Genomic DNA, 20,786 nt, shown 5'->3' with positions numbered 1-20,786 from the left:
TGGGCTAGAGAGTCAGTTCTCTCCAAGACCAAAGGAGCACACTTCTTGTAGGGCTGGGCTTAAAGCTCAACTGATATGACAAACCCAGCATGAAAGCAGGTTCTGAATCAAGAGTGAAGATGACTAAAATCAAAGGCAAAGAGCTCAATTAATTTGCAGTTGTTTCTTAATGTCTTCCAAGCCACGTGGAAGGCTCCAGCAACTAGCCTTTTGAGAAACAGTTTTTGGTGATTGGTTCAAAATTGGGAAAGGAGTACGACAAGGCTGTATATTGTCTCCCTGCTTATTTAACTTATATGCAGAATTCATCATGCGAAAGGCTGGACTGGATGAATCCCAAGCTGGAATTAAGACTGCCGGACGAAATATCAACAACCTCAGATATGCTTGATGACACAACCTTGATGGCAGAAAGTGAGGAGGAATTAAAGAACCTTTTAATAAGGGTGAAAGAGGAGAGCGAAAAATATGGCCTGAAGCTCAACATCAAAAAAACTAAGGTCATGGCCACAGTTCCCATCACCTCCTGACAAATAGAAGGGGAAGAAATGGAGGAAGTGAGAGATTTTACTTTCTTGGGATCCATGACCACTGCAGATGGTGACAGCAGTCACGAAATTAGAAGACGCCTGCTTCTTGGGAGAAAAGCAATGACAAACCTAGACAGCATCTTAAAAAGCAGAGACATCACCTTGCCAACAAAGGTCCGTATAGTTAGAGCTATGGTTTTCCCAGTAGTGATGTATGGAAGTGAGAGCTGGACCATAAAGAAGGCTGATCGACAAAGAATTGATGCTTTTGAATTATGGTGCTGGAGGAGACTCTTGAGAGTCCCATGGACTGCAAGAAGATCAAACCTATCCATTCTTAAGGAAATCAGGCCTGAGTGTTCACTGGAAGGACAGATCCTGAAGCTGAGGCTCCAGTACTTTGGCCACCTCATGAGAAGAGAAGACTCCCTAGAAAAGACCCTGATGTTGGGAAAGATGGAGGGCACAAGGAGAAGGGGACGGCAGAGGACGAGATGGCTACCAACATGAGTCTGACCAAACTGTGGGAGGCAGTGGAAGGCAGGAGTGCCTGGCGTGCTCTGGTCCATGGGGTCACGAAGAGGTGGACATGACTAAACGACTAAACAACAACAAGCTTCAGTCCACTTACTTTGTCCTCTGAAGAGAGGCCAGCTAATGAGGAAGCCTCAGGCCTAAACCACCAATGCTACCAGTACTAGGGACAGGCTGGGGTAGGAAGAAGAGGAAGAGAAAAATGGAACTTCTAATCTGCAACAGCAGCAGAATTCAGAACAAGCCAGATCAAGGAATCAGAAGCCGCCTTAGAACAGATCAGGCTATTTGTCCATCTAGCTCACAGTATTGTCTACTTCAGGTGTTGGGAACCCATGGCCTTCCAGCTGTGGCTGAACGCTGACTCCCATCTGCCTTGGCCATTGGCCAGGCTTGCTGGGGCTGATGGGATTTATCGTTTAGCCACAACTGGAGGGCCAAAAGTTTCCCCACACCTATTCTACTCTGAATGGCAGTAGCTCCCCAGCATCTCAGGCAGAATGAGCTCCCTCTCAGCACCTGATATACAACTCGTTTAAGTAAGATATGCCAGGAGTTGAACCCAAGACTTTCTGTATACAAAGCACATGCTTGACCATTGAGATATGGCCTCCTCTCTTACTCCAAAATCAGAACTTGGGGTCACCCAATATACCTGACTGAAGTGATGGTGGGAGCTATTTTAAAATAAAAAGTGCTCTCCACTCTCTCTTCTAGTTAGGCTCTGCCCACTCTCCGCTTTTCTCATCAGGATAACCTGCCTTGTTCCAGGTACTCCTGTCGTATCCCCCAGCCAAAAATCACCGCAGGGATCCTGATACATCCAAGGGTGAGAGGCCAATGGTCAGAACTGCTGTAGGCTGAGTGGAACTGCTGCTGCTGCTTTTTACTTATCTGCAGTTGTGATTTTATAGTTTTAAAGTCTATAGTCCACTTCAGAGGCGACTGTATTCAGGAATTTATTGTATTGTATTTCAATCAATGGGCTTAGGAATGAGATCAAGTAGTCTGTGTGATTTAAGCATTGGACTTTGCGTGTTCACCAGAAGAATAAATAGCAGCAGACTGGCTCTCTGCACGTCGAGGGTAGGGGCATGTTTCTAAGTGGGAATACGGATAAGGGGGTAAATGATAAGCTCATTCAGTATGGGCTGTAGCCCTTCTAGCAGATTGGAAGAAAGAAATTCCCCCTGCCTCTTGCTTATTACATGCCTCTAATGTTTAACCAATTCCTCGTAAATCTGCTGAGCAGTTTAGAATAGGAAGCAAAAGCTACTCCCATTTCCTTATCTCATTCTGCCCTGCCAGGCACTTTGCAAACAACAGAGTTGGAATTTGATCTGGGGGTTATCAAAATGGAAAGGGGGCACCGACAGATCACAGAGGCCTGTAACTCAGCCTCTGAGCCTGGCGACCTGCCAAGCTCCAGAGCCACATTTTATCAGGGATGAGCTGCTGTCTCTGACATTTCAGCAGGTAACATTTCAGGTGAACCAACAGGGAACAACATAGGGATGGGCCCCAAAAACCTTCCCAGGACAACTTCAAGGAACAACCCAAGAGAGGAACATGTGGTTTTTCTTCTATCCAGTATCCTGACAGAAGGGTGTTTTGTGTACCATCTTCTAATCTCTCCAGCCTCCTTCCCAAACCTGCTGCTCTCCAGACGGTTTTGGACTGTGGCTGCCGTCAGTCCTAGCCAGCAAGGCTGTGAGCACCAGGTTGGGGAAGGCTACTCCATGGGAACAACCCACTATTTTGCTGAGGCGGGCTATATTTTCCACCACAGTGGTCTGGTGGCTAGAAGAATCCAGCTTCCTGTTCCTGTCCAGACTGTCAAGCTCTGCAATAAAAATATTATATCCACATCACACTTTCCTCCCATGAGGAAAGTCTAGTGGCATGCCTAAAACTCCTAAACAATTACTGACCGGGCCTGAACCTGCTTAGCTTTACAGCTGTGTCATGTGGCTCAGATGATGCCCTGGTCTGGTATTACCTAACACTAAAGAGTTTTCCAGCTACAGAAAGCACCAACACCAAGCATCCCCAAACTCGGCCCTCCAGATGTTTTGGGACTACAATTCCCATCATCCATGACCACTGGTCCTGTTAGCTAGGGGTGGTGGGAGTTGTAGTCCCAAAACATCTGGAGGGCCGAGTTTGGGGGTGCCTGACCTACAGATGGTGAGAAGTTATTCGAGTACAGAGGAAGAAGGCCTGGGGAACTATCATTCTTCATTAGAACATAAGAAATGCTCTGCTGGATCAGACCAATGGCCCATCTAGTCCAGCATCCTGTTCTCACAGTGGCCAATTCAGATGCCTGTGGGAAGCATGCAAGCAGGACCTGAGCATAACAGCAACTCTCCTTGGCTGTAGTTTCATACAACTGGCATTCAGAGGCATACCAGTACCTTCCTCAAGGACTCACCTCAAGGTGCTAACTAGCAGTGGACCTTTGGTCTTCCCAGCCTGAGCATGCGGTGGCAAGAGAACAGCGCAAGCACAAACACACACATTCCTTTGCTGCTTTTCCTTACAAACAGAATGATGCACACTTTTGCCTAACTGCACCTTGTTTAACACTCCTCAACTCAGTTTGTTTTGCAGGTGGATCTGGCCCACGGACTGCCATCGAGCCATTCCTGCTGTAGGAGACCAGGATAAGAGCACCACCTTGGAACAGGCCTTTCAAGCCTGAAGGATCTACATTTGAGTGTTTGGGGTTGTTTTTTACTAGAACCCCCAAGATCCACTAACTGGAGCCTAGCGCAAAAAGATGGACATTGGGCATTAAACCCACGCTGAACACTGGGATTAGTTCTGAATAGCAGAAGAAAAGTGAGCTCCTTCTCCTTCCTAACAAACATTCACTCCTGGTTAAAGCCACTGCCCCCAAGCCTTCTTCATGACAGTGGTATAATTTGGAAGGGGATCACTTTGTTGTTGCCACTGTTAAACAATTGGGAGTCAGAAATCTTTGTTTATCTACCCCAATTCAGTGATGATATACCAACAGGTTCCAATTCACCTTTTGCCTACCCCTGCCTTAGAACCCTAACAATCCACTCTTAACTCAATGGGGAGGGGGTCATGGGACAGCTCACGCCTCCCCTTCTAACTGCTTGTGCTCACTACAAATGAGATTTGAAAATTTATTTCTATATAAAAATGTTTACCCCATCCCCCTTGAGTTGGGTTTTATGTAGTGTGCCTTGCAGTTTGGTTGTGCATGAGGATGTTGAGCGCATCCTAACCGTATTATTCACACAACAACCCTGTACAATAACTTAGGCCAGGGTAGCAGATGTGTTGCCCTCCAGATGTTGTCTGACTCCAACTCCCATCAGCCCCAGCCAGCATGGCTAAGGGTTAGGAATGATGGGAACTGTCGTCCATCAGCATCTGGAGGGCACCACACTGGCCATTCCTGAGCTTAGAGAAACAGCAACTGTCCTGAAGTTGCACAGTGAATTTCACAGCTATGTAGTGATCTGAACCTGCTTATACTCCACCCCAGCCAACGTGGTGCCCTCCAGATGTTTTGGACTACAACTCCCATCAGCCGCCTGAGTAGGCTGGCTGGGGGCTGAAGTCTAAAACATCTGGAGGCCGAAGTCTAAAACATCTGGAGGGCAGCAGGTTGGCAATGGCTGCTCTTAACAGCAAACCATACAGGCTCCACAACCCATCTAAACAGCTTGGACAACACTTGCCAGCCTGACTAAGGCCACCCGGCTGGAAATGAGCACTCACCGGTCGCAGTCTGGGCCAGCTTCTCCTTGGTTTTGAGGGCGTGGGCCCGCTCCTCCTTGAGACGCTCGTCGTCTTTGAGGAGGGCCACTAGCTGCTTGGCCTTCTCCCGCACGTTGACTCCCTGGTCTTTGCCATCGCGGTCAACGTACTGGAAGTCTTTTAGCGTCTGGATGGCGTAGATGTTCTCCTTGCACTGCTGTGCCACCCGCTCCGAGCCTGTCTTGATCAGGTATTCCATCAGCGTCATGGCCTGGAATAAGAGGGAGAAAAAATGGGCTTCCAGCTTCCAGCACACCTGATCCCTGGTATTGCTGGCTAGGGCTGAAGGGCATTGGAATGCCAACAAACATACAGAGGGTGCCAGGATGAGGAAGGCCATTCAAGTATTACGAGAGAGAGGGAGAAAAGATTGTGCGTAATTCTTCACAGAAATAGAGTGGTGGAAGAGGCCTAAAGCACTAGCCAGAGAGGCTTCTAAAAATGAGGTCTAACATTTGTCCAATACCAAAACAGAACAAATGCTCCAATAAGGCCAGAACAGTTAACTCCCCAACTGGCAGCGACTCTAGTCCAAGGTCTCTGGAGGGGACCGTTTTCTCAGCCTTGTGCCAGCCAAGATCCTTTCAGCACTTCTCTTCAAAACTTTCACTTGTCACTCTTGCAACCATGAGGCTTGAATTTGGAGAACCATTGGAAAGTAGCAACGTCGTTAGTTTCACCAGATATAAGAAAGCTCACACCAAGGAGAAGCGAGCACAGGCAAGGAGCTGGGGGATCTCAAGGTTTTATATTTCCTTATGCAATGGAAAAGCAATTGCTAAGTGGTACCCATGACTGTTTCCCTGCAGCTGAGAAAACGTCTCTGTGCCTTTCTGATCTGGCCTTGCTGCCCCATCTGGCAGTAACCCTGCAACCCCACCACCACCACCACCACGTGATCCCCTACAGGTCACCAAAACCCAAACCCTGCCCTTGCCTGGGATAAGGCTGCCTATCGCTGCTTCACCCCAAGATGCCTAGGCCTGAAACTGAGGCCTCAAACAGGCAAAGGGCATGTGCTACAACTGAGCTATGGCGCCTCCCTCGATTTGGCAGAGCCACCTTTCACGACCAAGGGAAACCGAATCCACCAGCGGCCGAGCTCGTTACCTTATAGACATGACGCCAGTTTTTGCCGTGGTCGTTGAGACGCTTCCAGATCATGCTCATGATTTCGGAGAAGGCCACCACGTTGTAAGTGAGGTCTGCAATTTCAGACATGAGGGAGCTGGAGGGGCCCCAAGGGTCGTTGGACGTGGCCTCCCGCACCTTGATCTCCGCCTCAGAGTAGTTGTGCACTATATTCTTCATCTGGCGGCGCAGCGAGGAGGTCGACATGGCGGCGGCTGTCAGAGTGGGAAGTGGGGAGGGCGGCCTCCCCTTTCCCCAAGCTTTCCGTTGACGGCTTTCAGACGGGACCGGCTCACGCCAGGAGAGGTGGCCTCCCGGGTCCCGGCTGGCTTCCCGAGGGGCGAGGCCACCGCAGCCGCCCTGGTGCAGCTTGGCTGAGGGTCCCTAGTGTGCCGCGGGCACCCTCCGAGGCCATCCAGGCATGGCAGCCATTCCAAGACACGCCTGGCAAGAGAAGGAGAGCAACTTTTTAGTCTGTGTTAAGAGAAACAGTCCCCTTCTCCAAGGCTTTGCTGCTTCAATCTGTATCTCTTATTCTGATTAACTCGGAGCAGGCTAAAGGATTCAGAAGGAGCCACCCTCTCCCTCAGACCAAAGGAAGTCCTATTCCGCCCCTTCCTCTTTTCTAAGAACTCTCGCTATCTTCCCACATGCTATCAAGCTTCCCTGCACAGTCTTGAGGGCTAGACACTTTACAAACAAACAAAACCAGGAGAGGAGGATTCAGAACTTCTGCTGTTCAATAGCCAGGTAAGAATTTCCTGCTCTGCATTGGAAGCAAAAAGTCTCTAGTCCAGCACTTCAAACAGAGGCGAACAACCCCCCTTAGGGCAGCCTTCCCCAGTCTTGGCTCTCCAGAGTTTGGAGGACCACAACCCCCATCATTCCCAAGCAGCAATGTCAGGGATGATGGGACATGCAGTTTAACAATTTTTGCGGATCCAACCTGTTGGGATGTGGGAGGCAGCCCAGAGAATGTCACACCCAACCCTGTTTGGGGACGGGGTGGGGAGAAGGTGGGGAAAGAAGAATGAGGCATGCCATACTCTCCCTCTGATCAAAGGAACATCAGGCTCCAGGATCAAGATCCACTGCTTCAGAACACTTATTTTACATTTTTATTCCATGCTTCCTCCAAAAAGCTAAGGGTGACTTAAATAGTCCTCTCCTTTTATCCTCACAATTGCCTTGTAGAATAGGTCAGGCCAACATACAGCAATCAGCCCTAGGCCACTCCAGTAAACTACATAGTCCAGCAAGGATTTGAACCTCAGTCTTCCTCCCCTCCCCAATTATTTGTAAATGTAACAGAAAAAAATACCCAAATAACTAATAAATCACAACACCCAGATGACGTTAGCAATAAGAATATTCCACCAGTCTCAATTTAAACATATAAACTAACATAGGAAGGCCAAATGAAATTGGTGATAATATATGCCATGCTTTCAAACATAGAAAGGGCAGCGCAGTATTCAACCCACTGGGTGATAGATGGTAGATGTTTGTGTGATCGTCCTAGTCTTAAGTCTAGCACTCCAGCAACTACACATACATGCACATATACACAATATACACTTTCCTTGAGATTCCTATCATCACGTACTGGATTGAACAATCTCTCTCTGCACCTGTGGACTAGGCAAAGCTCTCGGGGTCTCTAGGAAGAGACAAGCTGCTGGGAGCTGAGAGGAGCAAGAGCTGGAAGATGTGCAGCTCGCTGCATTTGTCCCAAACCCATCCGCTGCTTCCTGGAGCCCCTGGCCCTGCCTGACCCCCAAACATTCTTAAACGTCAAAAGGAAGGAAGTCCACATTGCTGAGGAATGAGTCACTGTGGCCAGATTCTGGAAACTTCCACCTTCCACCCCTTTCCGGTTTTTCTCTACGCTGCTTCCAAGCCGTAAAATTCTGAAACAGGCACACTGGAGGCGGCTGAAGAAGATCCAGTGGGAGAGGGAGGGAGCACAAGCCCTGACCCTAAGAGGACCGGCATCATCTGAGAACACCACATCATGGCATGCATGCAACACTCAGCTGAATGGAGCTTGGTTTAGTGTTGCTCCTGGCTTAGGAACCAGCGGTTATAAATCATTGCACCTACCCGTGCTAGTTGGATTAGACTATATTCTCTAAGATCTCAGTACAGTAAAAGGGGACTTTTTCAGGGGTTCGAAGGGGGAATTTGTTAAAGATAGCTTACAATTTTGTAAAGAAAAGTTGTTACAGATGGAAAGAAGGGCCATTCTAACTATTTTATTTTTTCAACAACATGTTCGGGGAGATGGATTAACCCGTTATATAATAAGCCACCAAAATGACACCATCCAGAGAGCCACAAATTCCCCATCCCCGGTGTAGAAAGATTTATTCAACATCAACTTTATCCAAGCGCTGATTTCTTAACTGTTAAAAGGAAAGCCACTGAGAAAGTACGGTGCAGCGGCTCAAACATTTATTACGCTTATCCCTTGCCCTTTCCTCCAAGGAGCTCAGGGCAGTGGGCTCTCTGCCCTCTCACAACAACCCTGTGAGGTAGGTCAGGCTGACAGGTAGTGACTGGTCCCAGCTCACCTACTGAAGTCCACGGATGAGTGGGGATTTGAACTCAAGACCCCCCCAACTCAAGGGTTCAACCCAGGCGCAGCCTACATGATGCCCTCCAGGTGTTTCTGGACTAGAATTTCCATTATCCCTGAAGCTGGGAGCCCAACAATGTCTGGTGCGTGCCCTGTTGTCAACCCCTGCTCTAACCACTACTCTGCAGTCTCCTCTTTTATTCAAGACTGTTCTGTTGCTTCCAAGATTCCCCATTTTTTTATCTTTTTTAAAACCACCACCACCACCACCTGGAGATGCCTAGGACTCATCCTAGGACCATGAATGGTGGAAGTCACAGTCCAGCAATACCCATAGGTCGTCCCCCCCACCATGGCTTTATCAGCTGCTGTTGCGTTTTCCACTTAGTACTGTCTCTGTAGGTCTTATTGATGTGTCTGAATGCTGTTTTGTGATTTAAGGCCTAATTTCCAGCCTCGGGAATCAATTGTGTGGAAAGGTGGGACAAAGGCTCCTTGAACAAACCCGATCCACTGCCCCCTCAACCTGCGTTCATCCCAATGACTCTGAACTTGGCCAGAACCCCAACTCCAAATACCCTCTTGGAGTTCTCTCAAAGAACACATCTTTGACAAAGGCCCTCCCTCCTTCACACTCCCTTCCAAACAGTTTCCAAGGACAGCTACTTTTGCTAAGGGAAATGGGCCGAAAGCCTCTGGTTATGGACACCTGTCTCCCCGCCATCTTTTTTAAAATCTCCCTTCTGCCCTCCCTCCCTCCTCCTCCATCCCACAGTCTGGCAAGAGGACGGAATGATTACTTGGACTACTAAACAAAGCCTCTGGGATAAGAGATTCCACCCCTGCCAGTGTCTCGTATTTGACGAAAACTCTTAAACAATGAAAAATATGGTACTGCAAATCCAAGTGACATTCGCAGATAACTGGAGATAAAATAGTTTTCCTTGACTAAATGAGGAAAATAACTGGTTGGGTGTGTGTATTCGTGAATTCATTGTGGGAGTTTAGATGAAAAATGCCACTAAATCACTGTATCCTTACTGTAGACAGCAGGGATTACAATCCAATTAGACTCCAGATTTTTCAAGTTAACCAGCAAACTGACTGCAATGATGCTTCCCACTCTGATAAAGGCATCTGTCTGAGCCCTGCCTCCTGTCTGTTTTCACTCCAGCCTGACACCATGGAAAACCTCTGCCGCCACCTGGGTTAGATGGACCAGCGGTCTAACTTCATAAGAAAGCATGTGTAGAATCCTGCATCCAACACAGAATGCGATGACCCATGGAGGTCCTAGAAAGAATGTGAGGGTTTTTTAAATTAGCAAGTTGCTAGACCTCATGAGGGGACCCAGGTGGCACTGTGGGTTAAACCACAGAGTCTAGGGTTTGCCGATCAGAAGGTCGGCGGTTCGAATCCCTGTGACGGGGTGAGCTCCCGTTGCTCGGTCCCAGCTCCTGCCCACCTAGCAGTTCAAAAGCACATCAAAGTGCAAGTAGATAAATAGGGACCGCTCCAGCGGGAATGTAAACGGTGTTTCTGTGTGCTGCTCTGGTTCGCCAGAAGCGGCTTTGTCATGCTGGCCACATGACCTGGAAGCTGTCTGCGGACAAACGCCGGCTCCCTTGGCCTATAGAGCGAGATGAGCGCCGCAACCCCAGAGTCGGACACGACTGGACCTAATGGTCAGGGGCCCCTTTACCTTTTTAGACCTCATGAATTAAGAGGAAGGCTGTTTCTACGAGTTGGCATGCTTGTTATCAGTCAGCTTCTTAGTCCATCTGAAATCCTTTTTGCCTTCTTTCTCTCTGGAGGCGAACCCTGACAGTATTACTGACTGCCTCTGCCACACCTCAACATAACCCTTTTAATTGTGATCTGCCTTGCAAGCCAATCTACCGGTATACTTGAAAGGGGGGCGGGGAAAATACACGATCGTAAAATAATGGATGTGCCTATATATTTGAACGCATGCAATGTCTGCGAGAAGTTTCTGTGCCTTGTACTGCTTTAGTCTCTGCTATTGTTTGTCTCTCCAGGCTCTTCAGCTGCACATTACTGACCCACATAATTGCTCTTCCCCTAGTGTCGTGCCACTCATTCCAACAAGATAAAAGTCCACCAAGTTTTGTGAGAGCTGTGCTGTGAATGAAGTACGGTACGGTACATTCTGAACAGCTTTACACAGAGCAAGGACTTTTCCACATGGAAGCTGGGGTAGTTTGTTTTACACACAGAATTCGATTTTCTTTCTGGCAGAACTTATTTCCCTTGCGCTTTGAAGTGCACTAACCAGACACAGATGTGTGCATTCTGTAACTGCGAGGGGAGAAATCTGTACTGGATGTAGAACCCCATGTCCTCATAATTTTCTTTAAAGTTTCTAGTCCTTAAGCCTGTAGGGAGAGAGATGAAGATATGTGGACAGTGCCTAATAAAAGCGGCGGCGCATGTGGATGGATTTCTTGCGTTCTGCCTTGTTCTCAATCAGGCCGTTATCAGAAACAGAATGATACAAAACCAGCACAATCACTAAACTGTTGGGTTTGTATGTGAGAAATGCAAGTTATTTCCTAGTTTGGCCATGAAGAAGCTTCAACCCTACCCCACCTCTCTGTGTATCTCAGAGGAAGGGCAGGATACAAATAATGTCACAGAGAAGCATACGCAAGCAAAAAAAAACCAAAAAACCCACAATAATTCTCTTGAGACCTACCAAAATTTGCTCCTTAGTGAAGCTTACATCCTCTCTCTAGTTCTGGTGACTGATACACCTGTTTTCTTCAGCAAGAAAGGAGGAGACAGATCGGAACAGGTCCAGGGGAGGGAAAGGAAGATGGGGAATGGGGTGGAAAACAAACCCTATGAGGAAAGGTGAAAGGAAGTGGGCATATTTTGTCTTGATATCACTCTTCAAGTATGGATGGAGGCAAAGACTTGTTTCTCTGCTGCTTTAGAGGTCCAGACTAGATCTGGTGGGTTTGAGTTACAGGAGGGCAATTTCACTCAAGCATTAGCGGAAATGGTAAGGGCCGCTTGACTAATAATAATACCTTTTACATACCGCTCAAAATACAGAATTATCTCTAAGTGGTGCACAGTGGAACCTCGGGTTACGTACCGTCCTCCTTACGAATGCTTCGGGTAATGAGCTCCGCTAACCCGGAAGTAGATGCTCCTGGTTGCGAACTTGGCCCCAGGATGCGAGCGGAAGTTGCATGGCAGCGGTGCGGCGGCAGCGGGAGGCCCCATTAGCGAAAGCGCGCCTCATGTTAAGAACGGTTTCGGGTTAAGAACGGACCTCCGGAATGAATTAAGTTCGTAACCGGAGGTACCACTGTACAAGAATCAGTAATCAAACTCTTGGGTTATCCAGGGCAGACAAAGGAAATATATCTCTCTGCATACAATGCACGCCTAAGTCACAGAGCTCAATGCCACAAGTTGCCTTTAAAAGGGTGTGAGGACAGGCAGAAGGAGGGCAGCTTCATCTAACTGAGCCGTCATTGTCATGACATGCGGGCAAATGCTATTGCCTCCATGACCTGCCTGTTGGCTTCTTGGAAGCATCTTAGTCACTTGGGCCTGATCCCACATGGATCTTCTTAAGTTACGATAACCTAACCAGTAAAGCAACTACCGGTAATTTACAACTAAAGAGTGCAGGGTAGAATTCTTTCCGGAGTTGCTTTTTTTCTGTTTCACTTCTCCTTCGCCTACATTGCTCAACTTGCCTGCCTGACCACAACGCTACCCCTGCCCTAGAAATGTAAATGTAGTTAACAATCCAGAAGTGGTTTGCAAGCTGCCCGCAGGCCATGCACCTCTGCCTGAGGTAACAAGGTGCCCAGAACCAAGTGATGGTACTAAATTACTAGGCAGAGCAGTTTGTATTTGCTTCTTATTTGTTTAGAGAGAGTAAATATTCATAAAGTGAGTAAACGGTAGGTTTAAAAAGTGTGAAAACAGTACACACAATCAACCAGGTGGGCACAAGTGGGTGGTCTCTCAGCAAAACCCACGATGGCATTCCTGGAGCCATCTCAGTGGCTCAGTCAACAATAACTTACTGGCCTCTGACATCCAGTCATAGCAACATCATAATATATTGTTACTGGCCACTCCAATCTCTGCCGAGTGATGCATGAAATGCCAGTGGTCTTGGTGTTAACCAGGGTTTTTGTTCCTTTGGAGTAAGGCACAGCAGAGACTGTAGTGTCTTTCAGAAATATGGTTTATTTACACATATTTACACTTGGGTTTTGATGGAGGAAGTGCAGAACATTACACCCCAAGAGTGCCTCTTGTTTATTGGGAACCAGGCAGAGGGCCTTCTCAGTAGTGGCGTCCGCCCTGTGGAATGCCGTCCCGTCAGAGGTCAAAGAGATAATTACACAACCTTCCATAGATATCTGAAGGCAGCCCTGTTTCGGGAAGCTTTCAATGTCTGGTGTGTCGTGTGTCCTTTAATATTCTGTTGGAAGTCACCCAGAGCGGTTGGGGAAACCCAGTCAGGTGGGCAAGGTACAAGTAATAAATTGCTGTTGTTGCTCCCCTCATAACTTCAGCAAGCTTGGGTCAAAAGCAGAAGCCAGCCAGGCTCCCCGGTCTCTGCATGCAGCCTCTCCCCCAGCCAGCCCCGCATGGAGTTCTCCTCCTGCCCTCTCGCCTTTTCACACCTTGTGTTAAAAATGCCACATTTTTTTCCCTCCAGCCTATGACACCACCCACTGCCCACTTGGAACTCCCAGCTTACATAATCAAATACCGAAATTCTGAACCTGCCGTTTGTTTCTGCTCACCACCCCCTCATGGGAGGAGGAGCTCACCCTCCTCTGCTGCCTGGCACAGAGTAACTGTGCCAATTGCCCATTACCTTCCTTTGTACTACATGATGGTTCTTCTCACAGGTGGTTCCTGGCCAGGAAACTGAGTCAGCCTGCAGTATTACACTGCTAAGCTGTCTTGCGCCCAGGTGAAGGCTTCAAGCATTTAGTGATCTACATTTACTAACTGCAGAAATTATGGGGGGGGGGTAGGGGAGGAATCTGGTATCCAAGTCTTTTAGGGGAATCTGTCCCGTCACTCACAACCATGTAACCCATGATGTCACAATTTATAATGCTGGAATTCAGGAAATTATTTGTTTGTGGCTCCTTATTTACACATAAAAACGGTCCTCGGACTCAATACCTGTATTCAGACATTCCTCCAAAGTATTCTCCTGTCTGAAACCCTAGAAAGCTGCTGACACTCTGCCAACAATGCTGAGCTAAATGAACCGATAGCCTGACTCAGTACAAGGCAACTTCCTCTGTTCCTATCCTGAATCTAGCCACTATTTAACAGTGGGTCACACTGATTTCGTTTGAACATATTATACATGTTGGCTTAACATGCCAAATTTAACCTTTTTGTTTGTTTCCTCCTTTTTTCTTTGACAAGACTCAAGGCAGCTTAAGATAAAAATAAGAACCACTAAAAACATAGAAAAGACAACAATTTTAAAACCATTAAAAAATAAAAAATAAAAAATAATGTTCTTTTTAAAATGTTGTTAGTTTTGTTTTTAAAAAAAATATGGGTTGTTAATTCACCTTGTACCATTAGATCACCTCCCCACTTTGTGTCTAATCAGCTAGTAAGCATACATAGCCAAAATCTCACTGGCCCCAATGAAAGCTGGCAAAAGAAGAACCAAAGCAGAATTGTGGGTCTACGAAAGCAACACAAATTTCTAGTGCTCACAGCAGGAGCGAAACATGATTTGTTGTTGTTGTTGTTGTTGTTGTTGTTTATTAAATTTGTACACTGCCCTTCATGCAAAGATCACAGGGTGGTTCACAACAAAAAAAATACAAAAAGAGAACACAAAATACATAAAAACAAAAACAGTTAGGAGTGACCCTAAAATAGTTCAAAGTCAGACAGATGGAAGATCAATTTTGGTCTGACAGTTCTGCACCTTTGCCTGCCCCACAAGACATGCATCTTTCCCAATGACCATTAAATCTCTTCTGCCTCACCTGTCCAATCCCAAGGTGCCTGCCCTACTTTCATGCCTCCTCTAACTTTAAACAAGGCCTTGCCACTGCAAGATAGGACATAATAATAAAAAGGAACTTGGCATATGCACAGAGACCTTTGCTTTGCTACAAGTACCCACAACAAAACCGCAGGGGTGGCTTCTAGGCACTAGGCCTGGAGGAGTGAGGCAGAAAGCAGGAACAGGTCACGCTCCAATTTCTCTTCCTCCTGCTCCTCACCTTGAAAACTCAAGCACCAGAACAACAGGCTCCGTGGCCAGCACTGATAGGAAAAGGGTCCCACTCCTGCATCCAGGATGAGAAGCAAGGTAGAAAGTAAAAAAGAAAGGAAGGAAGTCCAGGTGTTTATACAGGCAGAGGAGCTTGCTTGGGTGGAAGAGCAAGTGGCCAAAGTATAGCCTCCCCCGCCACCCAAAAACTGCTTCAGGAGCAAAGATTTCACAAGGAGCAAGTCTAAGCTTCCCGTAGCTCTGACAAACTTACACTGAAATATCACACAATATTCCCTTTGCTGGATCAGATCAAAGGACCATTGAGCCTACCACTCCATCTCCAACAATAGCCAGCCATGTGTTCCAGGACAAGTGTCCCTTGTTGCTAATCCACAGCATCTAGTTAACAAAAGGTATGTTATCGCTGCCAAGGGAGGTTCCATCATCATTACTGGCTAGCAATCACTGACAGGATTTTCAGTGAATGTAGGAAGAACTCTAATGGATCAAACCACAGGCCTATCTAGCTCAGCATCCTCTCTCTCTCTCACCATGGCCACTCGCAGGCCTATGGGAAGCCCAAAGCAGGACACAGGTATCTTTTCACTCTCCTGCTTGTGATCCCCAGCACCTGGCATTCAGAGGCATACAAATTCTGATCCTGAAGCCAGTACAGTCACCCTTTGACAGCTTTATCCTTTCTTCAAGCTGCCTGGCTCATTTGCCACATCTTCTGGAAACAAATTCTGTAGTTTGCATTGTGCAAAAGCAGTGTTAGATACTCAAATATATAACTTAGGTACCAAATGGCATCTTAAACCTCGCATACTCGGATTGTCTATTTGCCGGGGGTTGGACTAGATGACCCTCAGGCTCCCTTCCAATGCTACACTTCTATGACCTCAACTACATTGCTTGACTGTAGCTTGCTCTTAACAACAATTCACTTGTCCCAGCATGCAAGAAAGAGAAACACACAAAGTGGAAATGGAAATGGTATCAACTATGGACCAAGGCAGAGGCTTTAAACTGTGGTCGCCAATCTGGCCCCCAGAAATCTCCATGTAGTTGCAATTGGATCCGTGCCAGTAGCAAAACATGCCTGGGAAATTTTGAACACTGTGCTAAAACCACCAAAAAGCTGACCGCCAGCACGTTTTGTAATGAAAATATAGCAGAAAACAGTATTTCTTTGCTGCTCTCAACCAACTCCCAATCAATTTCTTTCCATTTCTTTTCTAGTATTTCAGAGAAAAGAGTATAATTTATCTTTCTTCTCTCTCAACACCATTCATAATTTTCTAACCTCTAACAGGTGCTTCCCCCCCCCCAACCCTGGAATTCAATAATATTCTGTATTCTTTTAAAAATGTGTTGGGGGCGGTGTCATTGGGTTGTTGTTTTTATTTTGATTATATATTTTGTGGTTTTATATTTTGATTTTGTTCTGTGAACCGCCCTGAGACCTCTGGGTATTGGGCGGTATATAAATTCAATAAACAAAGATAAAAATAATAAAGCCCCACTATCAATTTGCTGGAAGTCGGCAGATGCTAATCCTTCTATTTTAACGAAGAACCACTGAATCAATTCCTTCCCAACAACTTGGCAGCAACATAACTCATCTTGCATTCATGGGGCCGGCCTCACTCCAGAGATGCCAGAGAGCGCTCCCTCTCCCACTCACTCTTGCAGGACACGCCTATCCTGTGAGGTGATCTTGGGTGGTTTGAGGGGGGGAAAGGGGGGCAGTAACAAAATCTAACAGCCCAAAAAGAGGAAAGGGCATATGGGTTGCCGCCACACAGCCTCCTGGCTGGCCTCCACCATTTCCCAGCCATGTTCACCTACAGAGAAGCAGCCACTCACCTGGGCACAACGATCCCGGTGTCCCTTCTTCCGCAGATCTTCCAGGCAACTTTCTCTTGGTCACACTTTTATGAGCCCCAGGTGAGTGGAGGCTCTAGGCGGGCGAAGGAGACAGCAGCAATATCACCCCCAAGAGCCTCAGGGTCCAGAGAAGGTGCTTCCGCCTCCCCACTTCCCCCAGCCAGGGGGCATCGCCAGGGGTTTCCTTTGGAAAACGGGGGGATCTTGACAAGTTGGGGGTTTGCAAGGGCCGCCAGTGGAGGGAGCTTGCCAAGCCACCGAGGGGGGGATTCAGGAGTGGGGCTTTCCCGGGGAACGAGGCAAAGAGCGATCGTGAGGCGGGGGGCACTTGGATCGGGTAGGGGGCCGGGTTCAAAGGTCACGCAGGCAGGAAGGTCAGAGATCACTCCGGGGCCGGAGGGCCAGAGTTCAGAGCAGCTTCCTTGGGCAAAGGCTACCTGGGGTCAGGCGTCACGCTGGATTCCGGGTCAGGCCGGCAGCGGGGACGGAGGGAGCGGGGAAAGGCGACGGCTCCTTCCCTTTGGAGAAACCTCGGCCTGGCCCAGCCTGAGGGAGGACTCCGCCCCGGACTCTCTCGTCTCCCTGGCAATGCCCAGAGATCAAGGGGGAGGGGAACCGCTCTACCCCAGCCCCTCTCTATGGCCCTTGCGGGGGCTCCGGGCCTCTCCCGGCGGACAGGGTAGAAGCGGCAGCAGTGGCGGTGGCGGCGCCGGGAGGACTCTCCGCAAAACGGAAGCGGAAGCTCACCTCCCGCAACTTCCGCCTCCAACGCTCGCCCACTTCCGCCCGCACCCTTCTTCTTCTACCGCTTCTATGACCACTACTTCCTGCATCATAGAGATAATCGAGATGGAACTGATGTGAGATCAAAGGTAGTATATGGGAGGGGCGTTGAGACGAACGGAGACCGCCGAGATAGGGAAAGTGGGCGTTTCACGTAGACTTTACTTCCGGTTTTATTCGCTAGCGGCCTGGCAGAAGCGGGGAAAGTACGCGCTTGTCATAGGAAAGTACGCGCGTGTCTCGGGCGCTCCTTCATACTGGCATTGCTTTTCGTATTGCACGTTCACTCGCTCCTCTGAAGTGATTTTAAAAATGTGATAGAGCTTGTGCCGCCATGTAAGTGAGAGATCGACCATAGATATTTTGGGAATCGGGAATTGGAAATTGCATAGTGCTGCCTATGCAGAACCAACACACAAGACCAACCCAAAAGTTTAGACGTAAAAGAATCTTGCAACACCTTATTTCTTTCCTTATGCTTCTTGTCGCAGCAGGTCTTAATGAATTTATATATAAAAAATAAATACGCAGATTTATAAGATCCCAGATAGAACGAGCAATTACTCCCGTCTTGACCGCTGCCTCACTTCTGCCCAGTATGAACTCCTCTAAAATCTAGAATATCTACATTACTTTGTACAGGCAGCTCTCAGTTTCGTCCCAGGAATGAAAAACAAATTAAAGCAATGAGTTGATGGCAGTGCACCAGGTTGGCGAAGGGGCGCCTCCTCCGAAGCAAGACTTACTGAGTTCAACGGCCTTAACTCCCAGGTGTGTATAGGATCGGTCCCTATGCTTTGCATTGGAAAGCAAAGGGGGAAACTATTGCGTTAGGCTGCAGTCCTATACACACTGACCTGAAAGCAAGCCCCGTTGGACTCAATAACATTGATTGTGCTAGTTACAGGTAGGTAGCCGTGTTGGTCTGCCATACTAAAAAAAATAATAATCCTTCCAGTAGCACCTTAGAGACCAACTAAATTTGTTCTTCGTATGAGCTTTCGTGTGCATGCACACTTCTTCTGATTGTGCTGTTAGGGAATGTCATGAACGGCGGCGGCGGCGGCGTGGGTGACTCTTCACTTTGTCTAGATCTATAACGCCGACATCCCTTTGCGGGCGCACCCTCAGGAGTTGACCAATCGGAGCTGGCCTACATGTGCAGAGAAAGAGCGGGTCTAACTGGGAGCGCAGTCCCGTTTCTTTTGCAAAGATGTTTACGCGGCCAGAGACTGAGCAGGGGACCCCCTAGAGTTACAGTGAAATAAGCGGCGCTTAAAAGTTCTAAATGCTACCTTTAGCAACGTGTAAAAGAATAACATGAAATCAGAATGCTTCCTCTTCTGCAGATTCTATTTGGGAGTATAGGCAGTCTTTACGGTTTGCTTTCTGCATAGGCCTCCACCCCACCGCTCCAAACATGTCATAGAATCTTAGGAGTTGGAAAGTTATCAAGATGTTAGAGGGAAAATGTGATTGTATAAGATTTAATTGTTTTGTTTGCCTTTGTATATGTTTTGTTTGTTTATTCTTATAAAATGAATAAAAATATTTATTAAAAAAAAGAGTTGGAAAGGACCGGGAGAGTCATCTAGTAGACCATGGGTAGGCAAACTAGATGACCCGGGAATCAGCGTGTTTTTACCTGAGTAGAATGTGTCCTTTTATTTAAAATGCATCTCTGGGTTATTTGTGGGGCATAGGAATTCGTTCACCCCCCCCCCCCCCAAAAAAATAGTCCAGCCCCACACAAGGTCTGAGGGACAGTGGTCCGGCCCCCTGCTGAAAGTTTGCTGACCCCTGATCTAGTCCAACTCCCTGCAATGCAGGAATCCTGCCCACGGCAATCCCTGGGTGGTCTCGAACTACCAACCTTCTGGTTAACAGCCAGACACACTTTCTTTTATTTAATAGCCCTCTTCTCCCAGAACTGTGGGAAGTAGAGTTCAATGAGGTGCTCTGTTAGCTAAAGAAAGCAGGGACAACAGTCCTTGTTCCATCTGAAATTCTCAGCAGTTCAGTTTCTGTGTTTTAGAAAAATGGAATTAAGGCTACAGCATCTTAAATCTGCCCAGAAATTGTCATTTCCCCCCTAACAAATCAACACAACACCCTCCATAGCAATAGGGCCAACCAAAATGTCACAAAATAGTCACAAATGGATTGTTGCAATTGGTTTGGTTTGGAAACTGCCTTAAGCTGTTGTGTGCCCTGCCAACAGCAAATAACACCTGTATTGAAAAAGCTGCACTGGGTGCCAATAAGCTACCAGCCAAATTTAAGGTCTTGCTATTGTCATACAAAGTTTACAGCCAGGTAACCTCTATGAGCACTTTACCTTGTATAATCCCACCTGGTCACTTTGATCGCCAGAAGAAACAGTGCTGGATGCTCCCGAGATTGGTCTTATGTCTACCAAGACCAGAGGCTTTAGCACGGCAGCACCAGCCCCTTGGAATGTGCTTCCAATTAACATCAGGCAGGTACATGTAATATTGGCATTTAGGAACCTGCCACTCACCTGTTTGCACAGGCCCTGCCTAAAGGTAGATTCAGCTGTGCTGATGCATCAGATCTACTGATCTGTGGTAACTTTTGCATTTGTTTATTCATTTTGTGTTTCTCAACATTACATTTTCTCTTAATGTTGATGTTGTAATTTGTCTTGCAAATAAATAAGAACCCTGTCATTAATAACAAGTCTTTGAAATGCAGGAGTTATGTAGAAACAATGAAATTAGCCTCACTACAGGCAAAACAGATTGCTTTTTTGTTCTATAAAGCATGTGTGAATCCTGCACTCACCTGTTTAATGAATGAATGAAGAATAAATAAATAAATGAAAATGTAAAACTCCAGTACAAGTAGTTACTACTGTACTCCCTAACCAGGACACCCAGGTCCTTGCAACAGAAGGGAAACATACATAGAAATGTTAGGTGGTGCACTAGACAAGGCCCCACCTTCAAATGGCAGGCTCACAGCCACTCATGCTTTTGCAAAGACAAGACCACAAACCATCCTGCCCATGCTTGATTACCAATGTGATACGAGTTGCCCAAGTTTCATCCCAAAAGTTGTACACATTCTCGGGACACTCTCAAGAGCACTCTGAAACAAGAATCAAAGCAGCCCTGAAACACCTGAACTTAAAGCTTGCATTTATTGGTACTAATATATACAGGCATCCTCCCACTAACGTGGCATCTGACTTGCGTGCAACTGCATATGCGCTAGGTGCCAGGAAATAAATTGATTCAAACCTAGAAATGAGAGAGCTGGA

The 20,786-nt window shown here is 47.3% G+C and overlaps 1 protein-coding gene across 19 annotated transcripts in view; it reads right to left on the bottom strand.

Moving 5' to 3' along the window:
- The window catches only part of EPN1 (epsin 1), a 32,485-nt gene extending 15,010 nt beyond the window's left edge, over positions 1-17,475 (bottom strand). For 7 of the 19 annotated variants that reach the window (XM_033170221.1, XM_033170224.1, XM_033170226.1 and 4 more), the window contains exons 1-3: positions 16,700-17,472; positions 5,973-6,437; positions 4,824-5,073 (exon numbers count right to left, since the gene is read on the bottom strand). In XM_033170221.1, coding sequence (XP_033026112.1) covers positions 4,824-5,073; positions 5,973-6,200 — 478 coding nt within the window. In that variant the 5' untranslated portion in view covers positions 6,201-6,437; positions 16,700-17,472. Of the gene's footprint in view, positions 1-4,823; positions 5,074-5,972; positions 6,438-14,837; positions 14,859-16,699 lie in introns of those variants that run through there. The other 12 variants (XM_033170229.1, XM_033170233.1, XM_033170230.1 and 9 more) reach the window with 5 other exon arrangements.
- Positions 17,476-20,786: the final 3,311 nt, after the last annotated feature.

Source organism: Lacerta agilis, chromosome 14, assembly GCF_009819535.1.
Source record: "Lacerta agilis isolate rLacAgi1 chromosome 14, rLacAgi1.pri, whole genome shotgun sequence".
Classification (NCBI taxonomy): domain Eukaryota; kingdom Metazoa; phylum Chordata; class Lepidosauria; order Squamata; family Lacertidae; genus Lacerta; species Lacerta agilis.
Note: the sequence above shows the minus strand (reverse complement) of the source record. Positions and strands in the feature narration are given on the sequence as shown.